The sequence below is a fragment of the Malus domestica genome, chromosome 04 (assembly GCF_042453785.1).
Source record: "Malus domestica chromosome 04, GDT2T_hap1".
NCBI lineage: Eukaryota > Viridiplantae > Streptophyta > Magnoliopsida > Rosales > Rosaceae > Malus > Malus domestica.
Window position 1 is genome coordinate 10,632,838 of NC_091664.1, and position 19,264 is coordinate 10,652,101.

The following is a 19,264-nucleotide window of genomic DNA, read 5'->3' on the forward strand; positions in this document are numbered from 1 at the left end:
AATAAATTATTGCAACTGAGGAGTTAAACCCAAAGAAACGTGTTAAGATAAGGGTTATGTTTGGCCAATCTAATGCCCTTTTAGGCAAATGATAATCTGATATGCTCCATAAAATTGTATCACAGTCATTGATTAGAGACGAATTTTTAAACAAATCGGATCATTTTTTTACTTTTATATCCTTATACCTTATCATTGGAGGCCGTTAAAACCTTACCGCCAATGTGAAGTAGTCATACAGATGAAAGAAAGAATGGCAGAGAGAGAGAGAGAGAGAGAGAGAGAGAGAGAGAGAGAGAGAGAGAGAGAGAGAGAGAGAGAGAGAGAGAGAGAGAGAGAGAGAGAGAGAGAGAGAGAGAGAGAGAGAGAGGTGGTGTGTGCATGTGAAGTTAATAAATGAGACAGCGTAGGGGCTGAGGAGTCATTGCCAAGCGGAGGAGATGGGAGTGGTCCATGCAATCGTGCTCAATTTCTGCCTTAAAACTTAGCCGCTGACTCGTGTCATCTGTTCCCTATCAAGTATCACGCGCAGCTAACCCTGTGAAATTCCGTTCTTGGATTTCACTGTTATCATCTACATATTTGTATTATAGAGATTTTATATTATTTCTCGAGAATTTATTTTAATTTGTTGAATTTAAATTTTAATTAAATTAGTTATTAACGTTTGAAGTTTGGGGCATTTAAAAAATAAATAGAAAATCTGGAATTCTCTTATCAATTATGGTGTGCCACATTGGGTGGTCCAGATTTAATGAAAAGGAAAATGGATGGTGCAGATGCAAAGGAAAGGACTTGAAAGAGGAGTGGAGAGCATGGGCACTGCCCAATCAGAAATTAGGAAAGGAGGAAAAGGAGGGAAGAAAAAAAAAAGAAGGAAGAAAGGGAGAAACGGGTCCGTACGACCCGTGGGTTTGCCGGCCACCCATCTCCATTGGCCGACAGTTTTCCGACGAATTTCTCAAACAACCACTTGGAAACACTCCCTTGGCCTTCCCTCTACATGTTTCTTCCCAAAAATCAAAGGTTTTGGGCTTGAATTAGGGAGAAACCGCACTAAGGGGGCGGCGGGTGTGTGTGTTCAAATCACCCAAATCCAAAATGTTTACACCCAATTACCACCACATTTAGACTCCCCTTGAGGTCTAGAACAAAGCCCAAGCAATGGTGGAGGCGTCGAAACAAGTTTGGAGGTTGAATCGGAGCACCCCAAATTCTAGGGTTCTTACGGGTTTTAGCAAAATTGGAGCTCTTATCGACCAAGTTGGCCTTGGTCACAGGTATGAAAGTTGTTCTAATCTTTGAGATCTTCATTTCTGTAATTTTTGGTAATTTTTAAAAATAGTTGAATTTTCCGGCAAATCGGGGCGGCCGACCGCCACCCGCGGCAGCGCGTGCGGCGGCGGCCCGGCCAGCGGACCGACGATGTCCTTTTAAGTTCAATTAGATGCCCTGATTTCATAACTGACATCCTTATGTTATGGTTTGATTGTTTGAACCTAATTTCATTACGATATGTGGTTAGGTCAAAATGTGATTCGACGATCCGACCGTTGGATCATCACCAATCTTTAATGCGTCATAGAATGTAATATTTAAGGATGGTTGGAACTGACGGATTGGGAATCCGACGTACGGATCTTCCTGATTTGGATTTCTAAGTTTGTACAATCAAACATTGGTCGCCACTTGAAATTGTAATTAGCGGGGATCCGACCGTCGAATCATGATGAAATTTTGGTAGGTTGTTTTAGAAGCATAATTTGGACTTTAGAAGGTTACGGATCTTAAATCCAATGTGCGGATCTTCCATATTGAATTGTGTGGAATTGTGGATCCCACCTTTGACCGAGAGTTGACTTTTGGTCAACATGTCTCCAAACGTTCTTAATACTAAATTTAGTACTATGAGAGACTTAAGTGAAGTCTAGTGGACCTCCATTGGTTGGAGAGTGACTTGAATATTTGTGATATGATTATTACTTTAATTGTTTATGTTAAAATCATTTATGAATATGAATTCGTCTTATAAATATGATTTATATTGAAATGTGATTTTCATATATTTAGCCATAGACTTATGTTTATTAAACATGATGTGGCTTGTGTACTGGTGATAATGGTGAATATGTGTGTTTAATTATTTCTAGTAATGCGAATGATAAGTATGATAGATTTTATGGCAATGTGATCTTAGAATCCTATTAGAAGTATTTTGTAGAACTTATATGCTTGTGAGACCTATTAGTTGGTGGTCATGAGAAGTGGATATGGTAGGTGACTACGTTGTAAGTATGGGGGGGATGAGGGCTATATATACTTGGTACATTCAGTGGGTACCATATCCATATGGATTCTGTTGAGTGATGTTCTGGAATCGTATCGTTGGTTGGATTCCGTTGAGTGATGTTCCGGAACCGTAACTTTAATATGTGTGATATTGGTGATTACCTATGTTTCATAATTATGACCCTGTGCGGATATAAATTGGTTTTATGAATATGTTTTCTATTGAATTGTCATTTCCAATACTTAGACATCGAATCATGTTATGAAATGGGGTTTGGCGTGTATATTTGAATTATGGTTTGATGTGTATGATTGGCATGTTGTGACGAAATGTGAGGACTAGTAATGGACTGTTAACCATTGTGATGGAGATTGGTTGCTTCGATATTGTTTGACTTTCCGCTTTGTTGATCAGTTCTAAATTTGGTACTTGTGCTTAATTTCCCTTTGTTGAGCTTTTGTAAATTAAGTAACTTGTGTTTGTCTCAGTTATTTGAGACGTCGTACATTATGATTGTTGACCTTTTGTGATTCCGTTGAGTGATGATCCAGAATCGTATTCACCTTGGGTTTTATTGAGTTTAGATTGACATAACTTCAAAAATGTAGGCTTCGGCCGAACTGTGTCGCTCTAGCTCGGCATTCCGATGAATTGTATGTGTTATTGATGATATGGTTATTGGCATTATTGATTGATGTGATAATTGGATGGTGTTGGAATGCGTATGTGAGGATGAATGACATTATGACTAGAGATTATTATTGTGCTTATTTAAATGTTCCTTGAGGTGCCACATAATTGAATTGTGGTATTATGTTGAGACCTAGTAGTCTATGTGATGAATGTTCGAGAGTAGTGAAATGGTGAACTACGAATGACTTGATCCCTATTGAGGGTACGTAGGCAGTCTAACGAGAAGGTTAGATGCAGCCATAAAGCATACGAAAATTATTATGAAATTTGAACCTTAAGTGGCCTTATTTCATATCCTGGAGGCGGGGTATGTTAGAAGTTCGAGTATTCAGTGACGTCACGTGTCGATCCTGGGCGTAGGTCGGGATCGGGGCGTGACAAACCCCCTACTCTCTCCCTCACAAATTAAATTATGTTTACTTATCAGGAATTGGATCCAATCCGAACTTCATAATGGCTGCCCTATTTTCCAGGACAATCGTCTCTTTTTGCTCTTCACCTGCATGGACGTTTTGGCCATCGCTTGCTCATTATCTTCTGTGGCATTCTTTCTCTCAATCCTTTCTAGCCCTCTCGAGTACCCACTTTTCGTTTAACAACATTCCTCGCAAGGTCATGGCAGGATTCATCTTGCTCTTCTTGTCCATGGCAACCACCATGCTCGCCTTTGCTGCCACCATTTTGCTCTTGATTCGCGTCAAGAAGAAATGGACCATGTCTATACTTTACCCTATTGCCTTTTTCCCGGTCCCTCTATTTGGCTTGCTTCAGTTTCCTATGTATCAATCCTTCATGGTCATGCTTAAGACAATTAATGCTTGGTTTTTCAAACCGTTCAAACCATTATGGGCCTTTCTCGGCTTTAATGGCTCCAGGAGATCAATATGGAGCATGAGTAAGGCGGATCAAATCGCATAAACTTTTTGTCACAACACAATATGTGGTGCACATTCACACAATCTTGTATAAGTATTTATTTGTTGTTATCATTTGAATATTACGGATTTTTCTTGGTATAGTCTCCCAACGCGGATATACCAAGGAGGACTATCCATGTACCACTGCTACATGGTGCAGCAAATCCAACATACAATCTACCCTTACCTCAATCCCTATGAGTTACAACGTAATCACCTACATCATCATCTTCTCATGGCCACCAACTAATATGTCACACAAGCATATCAGTTCTATAGAATACCTCTAATAGGATTCTAGGATCACATTGTCATAACATTTATCATGCTTATTGATAAGATTTTTAACGTCTATGCAAATAGGGTCAAAATCACATGAAATACTTGCAAGAATACAAGGATATTGTAGTATAGATGCTCATGCAAGGTCGTTTTCCTCAAGGACTATTTGGATAATTTATGTAGAAACAATTCCTAATCAAAATACTTAGAATTAAAACTTGAGAAAATAAAGTTTGAGATTGGGTAAATTAAAAAACGAATTTTAATTAAAAGCTAATATAATCGAAGAAAAGATTTTTAAATACCAATTTATAAGGGCACTAGGGTTCCACCATCACCTAGCAATCCTATGAATTTCTACCAATTACTTACGATTTACACATGCTACTTCGAAGGTTAGGTTTTCCTAATATATATTCTCCTCGTGATATTCAAGCAAGAACGTATATCTAACATGCAATCCGTCTGTGATATTCAGATCGAATATAAACATGCAAGACTCATTAAGATTTATGAAAACCTTTTGAAGAACCATGCAACCCCTAAGAACGTGATATTCGCCTTAGATGAAATTACAATTATCAATCACAAGAAGCAATACTCAATCCTCCGGTGATATTCCGACCGAAATGTATCCAATTACTTATCTAAACATCCTAATGGTGGCCAATCATCAAGATAAGTAGATAGTTTAAAACAGTGATCAATAATTCAAAGTGCGCATGCAATCAATCATAAGCAATTAAATAAAAATTACATATTCATGCTAATGCTCAAGGCTTCGCCCTAGCAAAAGGAATTAGTTATGCATATTCATAATTGAAATCATAGAAAATATTATTACAAATAAAAGGAATGAAAGCACCTTGAAGTAGAAAATCTCCAAGAACCCTAGCCAAGTTCTTTGTCTCTGAAGTTGAATAATAATAAGCGTAACCTAAAACTGTAGACGGCCCAAGCAATATATTTGCTCCGCCCCCACAAACCCTAAGACATAGGTTTTTTTATTCCAACTAGGAAACTAAGAAAAATAATAAAACATCTTAGAAAATAAAACCCTAATTAAACTAGGAGAATCTGCCAATTACTTGTCCAGCCACGTTTTAGCCTCAGATCTCCTCCAAATCCGGCCCAAGATAGGTTGTTTTAAAGATAAGGGCGTTCCGAACACATCTCCAAAAGGTCACGAAACCATCCGAGGTCATCTTGGGCTCTAAAAACGCACTTTAAGCCCAGAAACGTCATTTTCCAGCACCGCGCATCGCTCCTTTATTTTATCGCCAGCAAATAACCGCTTGATGGAAAAATCCCAAATTTTGATACGACCAAGCTAAGTAACTCACGAACGTCCTCCAACTGGAATTACTCCAAAATTCGTCCATTTGTCCATGTTTTGTTCCAGAGGAAGTCGAAAGTCCTATATTGAAAATACAATTCAAAGTATCAAAATTCTTCCAAAATATTAACCAAAATATACCAAGAATAGGGTTAAATATATAATATAAAATTCACTTATGCTTATCATTTACATTAATAAGAAGATAAATAAACACATATATATCACAATATGATGTCGCATACATGTAAACCGACGTATATATGATCTAAAGAAAGTACACTGATTCTGGAATCTTACAACTCAAATAATATCACTCAAATAGTAGTAAGGAAGATTAGAAAGGAATCTAGAAAGAAAATAGGTGTGGTAAAAATAGTACTCTGCTTCTCCACCAAATCTACAGAAAAACAGCATTATTGGACCAAGTTTAGGCCCCCTTTGGAGAATCAAAACTAAACCACATCGTGTAATATTATATGGGTTTTGAAGCTTGTGTTTTGTACTTTAAAAGCATATAAAGTTTGTAGAAAACGGAGCTTTGATTTGGAAGTTATGCCAACAGAAAAATGGAGTCTTCAAACTGGAAACCCAGTTTTCTGCTGCTGTTTGGCAGCTCGTGACCCAAGTTTAAATAAGGTTTTGATAAACCAAAACTCAACGGAACTGAGTGAAAACAATGGGGTTACGATCATGAACATATGTACTTTTGACACACTAAAAATTTTCTCCAAAGGAGCACATAAAGACTTAGAAATTAAGAGCCAAAGAAGGCTACTCGAAACTTGAGTTGTCTTTGCAAAGAAATCAATTTTCTGCAACTTACATAGCTGCCCACTTCCAATTCATATAACAAATCCCAAAATACTTCCTAGTAGTCCAGAATTCATGTATACAACATCCAAAACTAACATGACTCAAAAGTAACAAGAAATTGACCTTCTGAACCAAACCCTTAATCAAGAAATTTGATCTACACACCCAATCCGAATTACCCAACTCTAATTCATGTTCAGACTGGTTCATTGAATGGTAGAAAACCCTAAACAAAACTAAGAACTCCAAATACATCATGGCAGTTTCAATTCAAATATATGTGCAGCAAGCGTCGACAACACCGACCAAAACCAAAAAAGAACCTCATGCTCATTCATTGAATCTGATCAACAAACACCACACACAAACGTAGAACAAGATATTGTAGGACATGTGGAATTAACCCATGGATTTCAAAATTATAAAAATTAATCAACAAAACAAGAAAATATCAAACACATTTTAAAGCCTTTTGTCTATTATGCTACTCACCATTTATATGTATAATCTCTTGGTAGTCTTGCTAATCTAAAGGACATCATAGTGACTGGACCAATATGGAGTCTATCGAATCTCCATCGGCATCAATCGAAAGGTGAGAGTGTGTGTGAGAGTGAGAGAGTCGGTGGTGTAGCTTGGGGAAAAGTGTGAGCCCCGATAGACTCTTCCCCCCACCCCCTACTTCTCGATAGTTCTCTTTTATTTTTATTTTTATCTAATTAGTTTTCTCTATCCTTTTTTTGATTGGTCCCTTGCTTTCACTCTCTTCTTCTGATTGGGCCTCCTTCTCACAAAGTGGGAGTTTATTGAATTTATAATCTAAAGTTTAGTAAATCGATTTTAAATGTCCACAACTATACCGTCATATTCTGGACTCACAAACTGATTTCGCCTATGAACTCGTGGTTTCGAGATCTATTCAAAAACGTTACTCGTGACCTCGACAGGCCAACAAATTTTAAAGATTCATTACGGAATTTTAAACCGATAACTATTCGATTTAATTTCTAAAATTAACGGAATTAAAATTAACTAATGAAAATAGCGTAAACGTGTAATACAATAATGAGATACGTAATTAATAGTGAAATTCTGGGGACGGAATTTCACATCAATTGTGTACAAGATTAACATAAACAACTAAGAGAGAAAGTAAGAAAGACTAAAAAACTTGGAGATTGAGGCTTGCATAAGATTGAGGCTTGCATAAATGTAATGTCCTAAACACAGAATTTCGTTCGTACTCTTGTGCTTGTAGTTCGGTAAGTGTTTGTCTCCCAAGATTAAATGTTCTATAATCTAAAATTGAAATCTTTGGGCTCTAGTGAACTTTATATATTCCGTAATTTCAAAACACGTCTTGGAATTTAACAAACTAAGAATGAGAGAAATAAAGTGGGAAAACTCTATTTCTCAAGAGTAAGAATTAATTCTATTTTCTACTCCTTAATGATAATGGTTTCATGGTTTTATATAGAACCCACATACTTATTATTAAAGAGATGTAATTTTTCATCTTTAAGTATACATCCTTTGGCAGCCACTTAGTATTACGGTCAAGTGGTATTCCTTTTCATTGTAAGTGAGAGAGGTCTTAAGTTCAATTTTCACCAAAACCAAAAGCGAATTTGAATTACATTATTGCTAGCATATTACATGGCTAAGCCCATCTCTCTTTTGACACACCCCGTCCCGAAGGAGGGCATGCTGGCCGTCATGTGAGAGTGACGTAACCATTTACACAGTTCGGAAGCTTTAAAAAATACAATTACTAAGATGAAACACCTGAGGGTGAGTCCTACTTTTGTGAATTCTGTCAGAACACCGTTGGATTCCTCGTGGCCACCAAAGCTCTGTTATCTAGAACCTGGAGGGGCGCAAAACAAAATTGAGTGGGTCAGTAAAACAAAGTTTTTCGAAAACATTTCATTTAAAACATTTCTAACCCCTCGCCGTAAAACCTGTATACTTTCCCAGAAAATAACATAATAGCATATACCTTTAAATATCTCAAATCATCAATCTTTATCAAAACCAGAAAGTATGTCATGCTATAATGTCAAAAATAGAATATGGATGCATCAATATAACAGGTGAAATAAGGAATCAACTGGAGACCCTGCAGTTGGTCCTGTACGGTTAATTCTATAGCTTAATATCCAATCCAACCGGAGTCACCACGGTGACCTGTACGGCGCTACTCTGCACATAAATCGGAACTACCTGAAGTAGTCTGTACGACAAGAATGGTGTAATAATACGCTCTAGTGCTTCTCTCATCAATCATCTGTGCACATAATCTAAGATCACCTACCAGTCGGAACCACCTCTAATGGTCTATACGACTAGCATGTTGGAACCCTCTATCGGTCTGTACGACATGCACCTACTTGGATCCAAGGTAAGCGTGCGGTGCGGTGAATAATATAAGCACTAACACCAGGGGTGCAGGTTATGAGCGCTCAACACAATTCACATCATCAATGATTCACATGAATAACATAAAACTCACCTGATACTCACATGTGCGTCACAGCACCAATTCACATATATATATGCATCAATTATCAATTCATATATCTCATAATATGCATGCATGGCATTTTAAAACGTACTTTCATTTAAACTCAATTTCTGGGAAAAATATCAATAGTATATAGGTATAAACAGAAATACTGCCCACTCACCTGGAGTTCGCCCAACAACTCTCTAGCACCACACATCAAGGCGTCATGACGATCGGCGCCTAGAACAATAATCAAATCCAACCTCAGAAACACTTCGATTTCACCAAAATCCGTGCGGAACCCTAGAATTGGGTGAGTTCCAATTCGTCTTCAAATCAACTCCGTCGTCCCAACCAATGTTTGGGCTTTGTTCTAGGTCCTAAGGGAATGCTAAAGGTGTTAGTAATTGAAAGAAAACATTTCAAGATTTGAAGAATTTGAACAAGAAAGTCGCGGCACCCACGGGTGCGTTCTTCACCAATTCACCATCAAATTTCATGATTTTTGGGGTGAAACATGAAGAGGGAAGGCCTAGGTGTTGATTGGAAGTGGTACCTTGATCCAATTTGTGAGAATTCCGGTGAAAATTGTCGGAATTTGGGTGTGGGTGTCGCGGGTCGAAACGGGTCGCGGGTGAAGACCCATTTTTCTTCCTTCTCTCCTCCGCTTCTCACCCTCTCTCCTTTCCTCCTTTATTTGTTCCAATTGGCCGGTCTCCTCTCTCTCTTCTCCCCATTCGCCTGCACTCTCTCCTTTCTCTCCCGGAGCTCCTGCTCTTTCTTCCTCTGGTTGGGCAGTTTTGCCCAATCTCTTCTTCTTCTTCTTCTTCTTCTTCTTACGCACACACACACACAAACCTTCTTTCTTCTCATCCCATCCATCCATTTATTTCTTCATTAAATCTGGGCCGTTCACTTTCATAAAAGAAATTCCAGATTTTACTAAATTATAATTCCTAAAATGCCCAAATTTCAAATGTTAATAAATTCTTCGATATAACTCCAAATCACGCACCGTCTGCGCCCACGCGTCCGTAGCGACGAGTACTACGAGGATATGTTAAGAAAACAAATCTTAGATGGCACGACACAACAATTAACCTTGAATAATGCGCGTGCCTCAAAGGGCATTTTTGTAAAATCCTTTATTAAAACTTTAAAACTCTTAAAATCAGGGACGGGCTGTCACATCTTTAGTGTAGATAATATCGTTTATTAAAAAATAGGGAATTGTTATTGACACTCCAAAAATCTTATTTTACACTCCAACTTTCTATAATTAGAAGGAAAAATACACTTTTAACGAGTGTAGCATGAGATTATTGTAGTGCTAATAATAGTTCCCAAAAAATATTAAGTAAAGTCATTTAGTACTACGGTCTAGTTGTATTCCTCTTCACTTGTAAGTGAGGAGAAATGTTTAGTTATGACGGGAACATAAGTGGTACACCACGTGGTTTAATATGAATGATGGGAAATTTTATTTTTTAAGTTATTAAATTTTTAGCACACATATCCCATCATTTGCATAGTGACACGTGGTGTACCACTTCGTGTACCGATTACACTGAAAAATCTCTCGTAAGTGAGAGGTTTTATGTTCGATTCTCGCTAAAGGTAAATTTAAACCATAATATTGCTGACTCATTGTGAAGTTAAGCCCACCTCCTGCACTTAACGTAGATAATATTGTTTGTTAAAAAAAAAACAATATACATCCTTTTTTTATTTTTTGGAAACTTACAATATACATCCTTTGACTAACAGTAAATATTCAAAGGTCCCTTTCCATTTGGAAAAATATACATGCACTGTTGAATCCAACCAACGGTTACAACCATTTTTCATTCAAATTTAGTTACATATTATACTAATTAATATTATAATATATAATTTTTCAACAACTATAACTTCCATCACGGGGTGTGTACTACTAATATATCTTTGTCAATGTAAACAACTCTGATGAGGTCTCGGTTGGCCGAATTTGGATCATGCTGGAGGACGTAAACACCATAAGTCCCGATCTTTATGCTCGGATTTCGATCCATTGAATTGCATGAGTTTGATTCCTACCAAATTACTGCAATATAAGTTTAATAGATATGATTGACTATTTTAAGAAATCAAACTCACTAATATGTGGAATTTGCTTCTATTAAACTTTTAATTTACGGCTAACTAAGTGAGTTTGATTATAATTTATAAGAATCAAACTCAAAATTTCCCAATAATTGTGGAAAAATGTTATTCTTATGCAACACCAACAAAGCATTGAATTATTTATTCTCAATGCACTCCATTACAATTCAATACTAATTCATAATGTCTAGTCTATCCCAACAAGAAATGGATTGGTTTGGTTTGGTTTAATTACAAAAATCTAAACTGGACCAATTCAAATATAATTATACTTTTACTTTCATATGTCATCTCAGGTCTAAATCAAATTGAGCCCGCCCTTAATAAGATTGTAACAAAGTGAAGTTCAATTAATTTTTTGTTATTAAAAGAACTAGTAGGTTTGCAAATTAGAGTAGCTCGCAGTTGGTGCAAGGCAAAGGCAAGGCCCAAAACTTGCCCTCCAACCTAGAATCCATCCGTGGTCCAAAAATGCAAGGGCAAGTGGTGGGCCAAGCAAAGCCTGCCCAAATGCTCGAGCATCTAAACTCTTGCCTTGCACCAATAGGCATGCTGATGTCAGTATGACGTCATGCTGACGCCAACCACCTTTTTTTAATTTTTGATATCAGGCGTGTTTAACACATGTGCAAAAAACGGTGAGTGGTACAAGCTCTACACGGGTGGGCTTCGCTGCATTAGATAAACAGCAGAGCCAAACGTCTCCATGACATGGCTTGCTGTGAACCTTTGGATTTTCAACGATCAGATGATTTGAAATTGGAAAATACCAAAACAAATATTTCTTTTTTGGGTAGTTTTATTAACACCCCACAATTTTATGAAGACACCCGCATTTTTTTTCCAATTGAACTTCCTCTTTTACCCTTATTGGTTGGGAAAAAAAAAAATGGCACCAACCAATCCCTTTGCCGGCAGCCAACCACCATATAGCACCACCCTTGAAATGATCTCAATATTTACAGTTGGTATATCAAATTAACTAATGCAATCCATTTATTGTGTTGAACTCTGTTTGCTGACTTGGGTTTTGGAATGTAAACAAGTTAATTGATTTGGAAGCATATTGTGGATTGGAGGCGTTTGATTGGTTGATGTTCGGTGATAGAAAATTTTATTGCTTGAAGTTTGACAAAGACTTTAAATTGGTTGCTTGGGTTTTGCTTAAAGTTTTGGCTTTTGTATGAATAGGGAACTTTGTAAAAAATTGAAGACGAGAGAGAGGCTAGAGAGGAGGTGACCGGAGTGGATTGACGACTCCGACGGCAGAGGTAATCAGAGGTTGTTGTCCAGTTGGGGTGTTTGGCCCTCTTTCTTTCGTTGTTAGGAGGTGGGGAGGGTTCAGAAAAATCAGGGGTAAAATTGGAATTTTGTAGGAATTTTTTGAATGTGGGTGGTTTCGTAAATTTGTGGGGTGTAAATAAAACTACTCTTTCTTTTTTCAGACAAAAAATAAAAGGTTTATTGCAAATAGTTTTTGAAATTGACCCTTACTGTCAAGATAGTTATTGAAATTGAAAATCAATCAATGTAGCCCTTAAAAATAGGTGTCGCAAATCAATGTGGTCATTTCGTCACAATTCTATTAAGTGTTGATGTAGCACATAAATTGGCCCTATAAGTCATTTTTTTCTCACAAATGATCATTGAAATTGACCCACAACATCAAAATGGTCCCTGAAATTGATATGCGACATCAAAATGGTCCCTAAAATTGACTCGCGACATCAAAATGGCCTCTGAAATTGAAAATTGATCAATGTAGTCCCGCAACTAAGTGTCTCAAATCAATGTAGTCATTTCGTCACAATTCTGTTAAAAATTCTGTTATGTGCTGATGTGACACATAAATGGGTCACCCAAGTCTAATTAAATTAAAAAAAATTACAAATAGGCTTAATAATTTAATAGTTGATAAAAAAATTGTCAACCAAAAAACCCAGTCTTGCAATTACCTCTGATCCGAGTCCACATTTCTCTACCTCATTCGCTCTCTATTCTCTAAACAAAATTTCAATACACTCATCTTTACACACTTCGATACCCTTCACCGAATTGAACCTAAATCGAGATCACTTTTGGTGACGGCTTGGCCTATTGTCAATGACTCACCGTTAACTAGGCGATCAACATCCTCACAACCTTAATCTTGAAAACTTGTTCGGCGCTTTCCTGGTGGTCTGGTGATGCAAAGAACGACGATATCTGCATTAAGATAATGAGGTTATAACCGAGGTGCGTCTATTATTGGTTGAAAACTATTCACACACCCCTCTTAGGCATTGACAAGCCTTGAGCATCTCTTTGGAGTAGATCCTACTAGGGGTGGATTTTTTTGCCAAATTGCCATGCCAACCGAATTGCCAACCGTGCAATACCGATTTTGTGCCAAATTTTTTGTACTAATCGATAATGGTACGGTATTGTACCGTACCGAAATTTCATGGTACAGTATTGGTAATAGATACCATTACCACGGTATTACCGTACCATACCGAAAATACAATATAATTTATAATTTATAATTTATATAATACATAATTATATAACACATATTTATAATATTCTAATAATTTGAAAATAAAACCCTACTTATATTAGCATTGTTGTTAGTGACTTTGATCTCTTAGAATTGTGGAAATCAAACACAAAAGAGTTCCTAATTCTTTCACAAATAGCCAAAATATCTTTGTAACCCCCACTTCTACTGTTGCTAGTGAAAATGCATTTAGTCTAGGGAGGAGGGTTGTGAACCCTTTTAGGGTATCCTTGACTCTTAAAATAATGGAGGCACTAGTCTCTACTAGTGGTTGGCTTAGGGCAGGTGAAGTAAACTTCTATAAGGACCAACGGAAGATATGCTTCAATTTTACAAGGAAATAGAAGAAGAGAAAACAAGAAAGATATGCATTAATTTTTTTAGTAAATTTGTTATTAAATGGTTTTCAACTTTAATTCTTCTTGCTACTAATTAATATGTTTTCTTTGTTTGTAATGTAGGCTTGACACAAACTCAATCTTCTACAAGTTCAATGCCTCCTCCAAAAGCTTCAACATCTCAAGCTTGAATAACTGATCAATGAATTCTCTTTTTTGAAGTTTACTTCCAATTTTCATTTGGTTTGAAACTTTAATTTCTATTTGGATTGTTAACTTCTATTTGTTTTGGTTTGTAACTTCTATTTGGATTGTAAGCTTAATTTTCATGATGAATCTTGATGAATCTTGATGCTTCATTTGAATTATTATGTGTGTGAATTGTGAATGATGAATAATAGATGAATTTAATCTATAATGTATGAGATAAAGGTACAAAAAAAGAAGTTTTGCCCTTGAATTGGGTTAAAAAAACTAAAACATATTTTGTCCCAAAACAAAATGGCAATTACCATTGCCATACCATGCCAACCAAACTTTTGGCAATACCGAACTTCGGTATACCGAAAGTTTGGTACGGTAATGGTATTAGATTTTACCAAACCAAAAATTTGGTATGGTAATTGGTACAAGGGTTTTGGTACGGTAACCGTTCCGAACCCACCCTTAGATCCTACTATAAGAAAAAGAAATTTCATTGTGCAAAAAGGCATTTAGACAACCTTTTTAATTAATTATTAAACCCACATCAGCACATAACAATTTTTTTTTACAGAATTATGACAGAATGATCATATTGATTTGCGACACCTATTTTTAAGGACTACATTAATTGATTTTCAATTTCAGGAATCATATTGATCGTGTTGATCAATTTTAGGGGCCATCTTAATAGTGTGGGTCAATTTTAGGGATCATTTGTGATAAAAACCTGTAAATCATATGAGACCTATTTATGTGCCACATCAATATTTAACAGAATTTTTAATAGAATTGTGTCTGAATGACCACATTGATTTGTGACACTTATTTTTGAAGATTACATTGATTGATTTTTAATTTTAAGGACCACCTTGATAGTGGTGATCAATGTCAATGACTATTTGTAATAAAAATCTAAAATAAAATAATAAGTTTCTCAAAAAAAAAAAAAAAGAAAAAAAAAGGAATTGGGAAAGAATGAAAAAAACTAACAGATGTCTCCAAATCACAGCGTGTTGAATTAGTCTCCCGACCATTTGAATCCCATCCTCAAATTTCAATCAAAATTCGTCAACTTTCCGTCGGATCCCAAATGGGGAAATGGAATGCTGATTCCCCAAAATCTTAATTTCAAATTCTTAGGGATTCCTGATTTTTCATGGTTTGATTCATCTTTGGAAAAAGGTCGATCAGGAGAAGCAGCAATGGCGTGGAACGCGTTCAAGTTATGTACGGCTCTGCGCGCCCTCGGCTACGTGATGGTGCTGGTGGTTGTCGCCATAGTCGGGCTCACCTACTACGCCGTCGTTTTGGTCAATTATTTACCTAGCATCCTTAGCGGAGGCGTCAATTTCGTCATTGCCTTCCCTCTCTTGATCTTGTTCCATTTTCTGGTAATTCCCGTTTCCCCCTAAATTTTTATTTATTTTAATCAATTTTCATTCTCTAATTCAATTTAATTTACCTAGAAATTAAGAATATGCATAAATTCATATATGAATGTGTGATATGTACGAATTTGTGATAGTTTTTGTATATTAAGCTAGAAGGTTTTGCTTTATGTTTGGATTATTTGATAAAAAAACAGGACGACCCCAAGCCAACAGGGCTCCTCGCTTTGCAAGGGCCGGGAGAACGTCTATCCTAAGCAGTCTTATCCTTGCTTTGCAAAAAGGTTGTTTCCATGAGGAATGACCTTTCTGTTGCGCCAACCTTTCTATTGGACTATTTGATAAGGGGAAAATTGGAGCAATGAAACCATGGTAAAATGCTTTGAAATTTGCTATTTATGTGTTGGAATCAAAGAGAAGCAATTGGGTAGTAAAGTTAGTGACTTGAGTTTTCTACTTTACAAGCTGGGAAAGTGACATATTTTGTGTTTGAAGTTTCTCGGAGATTTTCTTAACTACTTCAGATTAAGGGAAACGTTACTGGTAGAGGATTGTACATTGCTCTGGTCATAGTAAAATGTTTACTTTAGAAATAAAGCTTTCAGTTGGGAAATGTTATTGTTCAACTGTAGTACAACTTATGGTCTTACCAATACCATGCATCGTGCATGTGAGGATTGAAGATTGCCTTTGTGCATATAATGTTCTCATCCACATGAGTGTAGTAAATTTCTTTGGCCACAAGGCCCGCAACAATTTAAATGTGACACATTTTACTTGGAAGTTGGAAAAAGGAATTTTAATTCGAGGTTTTAAAGATTTAGTTCCTTTTTTGGTTTTTTGAATTTTCCTATTTTGAACGCTTAAATTGAGAATGGTGATAAATTCAACTTTGCAAATTGGAAAGTATTAAGTTTGGGAAAGTTAATTTGGTTATGTAGTTGGTGATGCTGTTGTGGAGCTACTTTAATGTTGTTCTGACGGATCCTGGGCGCGTTCCACCAAATTGGAGGCCTGCAATTGATGAGGAGACGGGTGATGAAGCCCCATTGGTGGGATCAGACCAATCCACCATGGTCAGTGATCCAGCAAATCAAAAAATACGGTTTTGTCGGAAGTGCAACCACTATAAACCACCTCGTTGCCATCATTGTTCTGTTTGTGAGTACTTTTATTCCAGTTGCCTCTTTTGAAAACGTATATCTGGTGTTGGACAAAGAATGAAAGGTTCATTCTTTCCATTTATGTGTTTGTTTTAGGTGGGAGGTGTATATTGAAAATGGACCATCATTGCGTTTGGGTGGTCAACTGTGTTGGTGCACTGAATTACAAGTACTTCCTTCTCTTCTTGGTATGTTACCGCACTATGTTTGTTTAAATCTCTTGAGAGGCACAATTTACCGACTGGCAAGATAAGCAGTAACTACTTGAATTAAATGAGATATTATTTGATGTATGACTTTGTATCTTTATTACTTTATTGCAGTTTTACACATTTCTTGAGACAACTCTTGTCACCTTATCATTATTCAAGTATTTTATGGCATTTTTTACTGAAGAGGAGATACCGGGAACATTGGGCACTGTTGCAGCTAGTTTTATCACATTTGGTAAGTTTTTAGATGATCAATTTTCTGAATTATTTTTCAATTTGACATCATCCGTATTTTCTCATATTTGCGATTTCCATTTTCAGTTTTGAACTTCGCATTTGCTTTGAGTGTTTTTGGCTTTATGATCATGCACCTATCATTGGTGGCGTCCAATACCACCACTATTGAGGTGATGGCTTTTATTATACTGAATATGATTCTATGGCTTATTCTAGTATTTCTTATATGAGATTCTTGATTTCATCAGGCATACGAGAAGAAAGCCACTACTAAATGGCAGTATGACCTTGGTCGGAAGAAAAACTTTGAACAGGTTTGATTGTTTGTTCTGTATACTTTGTTTTTTTGTTTTTTGTTTTTGTTTTTTGTTTTTGTGGTCGCTGATTGTTTGTTCTGAATACTTTGTTTTTTTTGTTTTAGTTTTTTGTTTTTGTGGTCGCTGTGTGTGTGTTTAATTTATATTCTAACCAATACTATAAATTCTCTGTCTTTTATGTAAGACTCTTCTAATTAATGTCAAACCATTAATCTTTGATCAGCTGTAACGTCTTATGTGACTGAGAGTGAGATACACCGCCTTATAACATATATTACCTTATTACTGACTTGCAACTTGGTGCGATGGCAAGTGCCTTCGCCCATGAGCGGTAGGTCTTGGGTACGAGACTTGGGAGCAGCCTCTCCATAAATGGGGGTAAGGCTAGCCGACATTCACCTCTCCCAGACCCTGCGTAAAGTGGGAGCCTTGTGCACTGGGAACGACCTTTACTGACTTGCAACTCCATACGTTCCTTCTGTAATCAGTTCCAGCGCACACTCACTTGCACATTTTATTAAAAGCAACAGCATTTGCGGGAAAACTAACCAAACTTGTACAGCATTTTGGTAATGCAATATCTGAATCCGGCTTACGTCCATGAGGATGGCCTCCCCCAACCCCTTTTTGTAGGTGTTATTCTATGATCCTCAACAAACCAGTTTGAAATTAGATCATTTTTGCAAATCCAACCCCCACAATTGACTTCAAAACCCCCACAGATGATCAGAACTGAAAGTTATACTTTGCCTGTAGAGGATAAACAGTGCTGATTTTTCCCCCAAGTTTGTGAAGAATATGTTAGAAAGTTGTACCAAAACCTAACTGAACTAGTTGTCTGATTTGCAGAAGTATACGCTGTTGCATGTAATGTTGAATTTACCATTATTTTGTTAGGTGTTTGGGACGGATATGTGGTACTGGTTCATCCCTGCATATTCGGAGGAGGATTTAAGACGGATACCAGCTCTCCAGGGTATTGATTATCCAACAAGGCCCGAGTTGAATGCACTTCAGCCATTATAAGTATTCATGGTAGCGAAAGGACAATGTTGCAGTTCTCTCCTCTTATGCACATGTATAGGGGAAGCAGAAATTTGTGTTTCTTTCGTACAAGGCTCTTTGCTCGTCAACACTGCATTGACCTGCATGCACCGGCAGCAGTTCAGATCATACTTTTGCTTGGGAGACATAATGGCTGGAAGTTAATTGAGGATTGGCTCAATTGGTGAATTTACGCGCATAGATTTTTGGTCGATACATTTTATATAGTGATGTAATGTGTGATCTCCACGAGGAACGTGAGCATTTTTCCGTACAACTTGTTCCGTTCCTAATGTCGTGTGCAGGCTTGTTGAATTGATCCTGTGAATTTCTCCACCTTGTACCAATTTCTCCTTAATCTCTTGGATTACAGAAAAGAGTAGCATCTAGATTGTCGTTTGAGTTGTGTATGAGATTTCGGATTTTACTGTTTCTTTATGTCTAATTGAAAAATGGCTCTGCTGTGGGGAATGGGAGGGAGAGAGAGAGAGAGAGAGAGAGAGAGAGAGAGAGAGAGAGAGAGAGAGAGAGAGGAGGAATGACTGAGTTAAACTTGCTTGTGCCACATAAGCCATTCTAACATTTATTTGACAGAATAGAAATAAGCATGATACTTCTTGAGAAGAAGTTCTTGAGAAGAAGAAGAAAAAAAAAAAAAAAAAAAGAGTTTTATAGGGGCAAAGTAAGAGCAAGTATAAATTTCGGACTGACTGACGTAGATAAGCCTATTATCAATAAAAAGGGCACTTATTATGCTCCATATTATCAATTTACCCATACATGCTCCCTGTCCAATGATTAGTTTGTATGGACATGTGACATTATTAAGGCCTGGTTTGG

The 19,264-nt window shown here is 36.9% G+C and overlaps 1 protein-coding gene across 1 annotated transcript; it reads left to right on the forward strand.

Moving 5' to 3' along the window:
- Positions 1–15,004: 15,004 nt before the first annotated feature.
- LOC103408297 (probable protein S-acyltransferase 14) lies at positions 15,005–18,801 on the forward strand. The gene is made up of 7 exons (XM_070820489.1): positions 15,005–15,454; positions 16,393–16,612; positions 16,711–16,802; positions 16,938–17,061; positions 17,148–17,233; positions 17,312–17,377; positions 18,278–18,801. The coding sequence occupies exons 1-7, from the start codon at positions 15,167–15,169 to the stop codon at positions 18,404–18,406; spliced, it is 1,005 nt and encodes a 334-aa protein (XP_070676590.1). The 5' UTR covers positions 15,005–15,166; the 3' UTR covers positions 18,407–18,801.
- Positions 18,802–19,264: the final 463 nt, after the last annotated feature.

Excerpts from the sequence above, each read along its gene's own strand:
- LOC103408297 (XM_070820489.1), top strand. The coding sequence starts at position 15,167 with ATGCTGATTCCCCAAAATCTTAATTTCAAATTCTTAGGGATTCCTGAT. Across the intron at positions 16,613-16,710 it reads TTGCCATCATTGTTCTGTTT|GTGGGAGGTGTATATTGAAA; the intron begins GTGAGTACTTTT and ends TGTTTGTTTTAG. Across the intron at positions 17,062-17,147 it reads AGCTAGTTTTATCACATTTG|TTTTGAACTTCGCATTTGCT; the intron begins GTAAGTTTTTAG and ends TTCCATTTTCAG.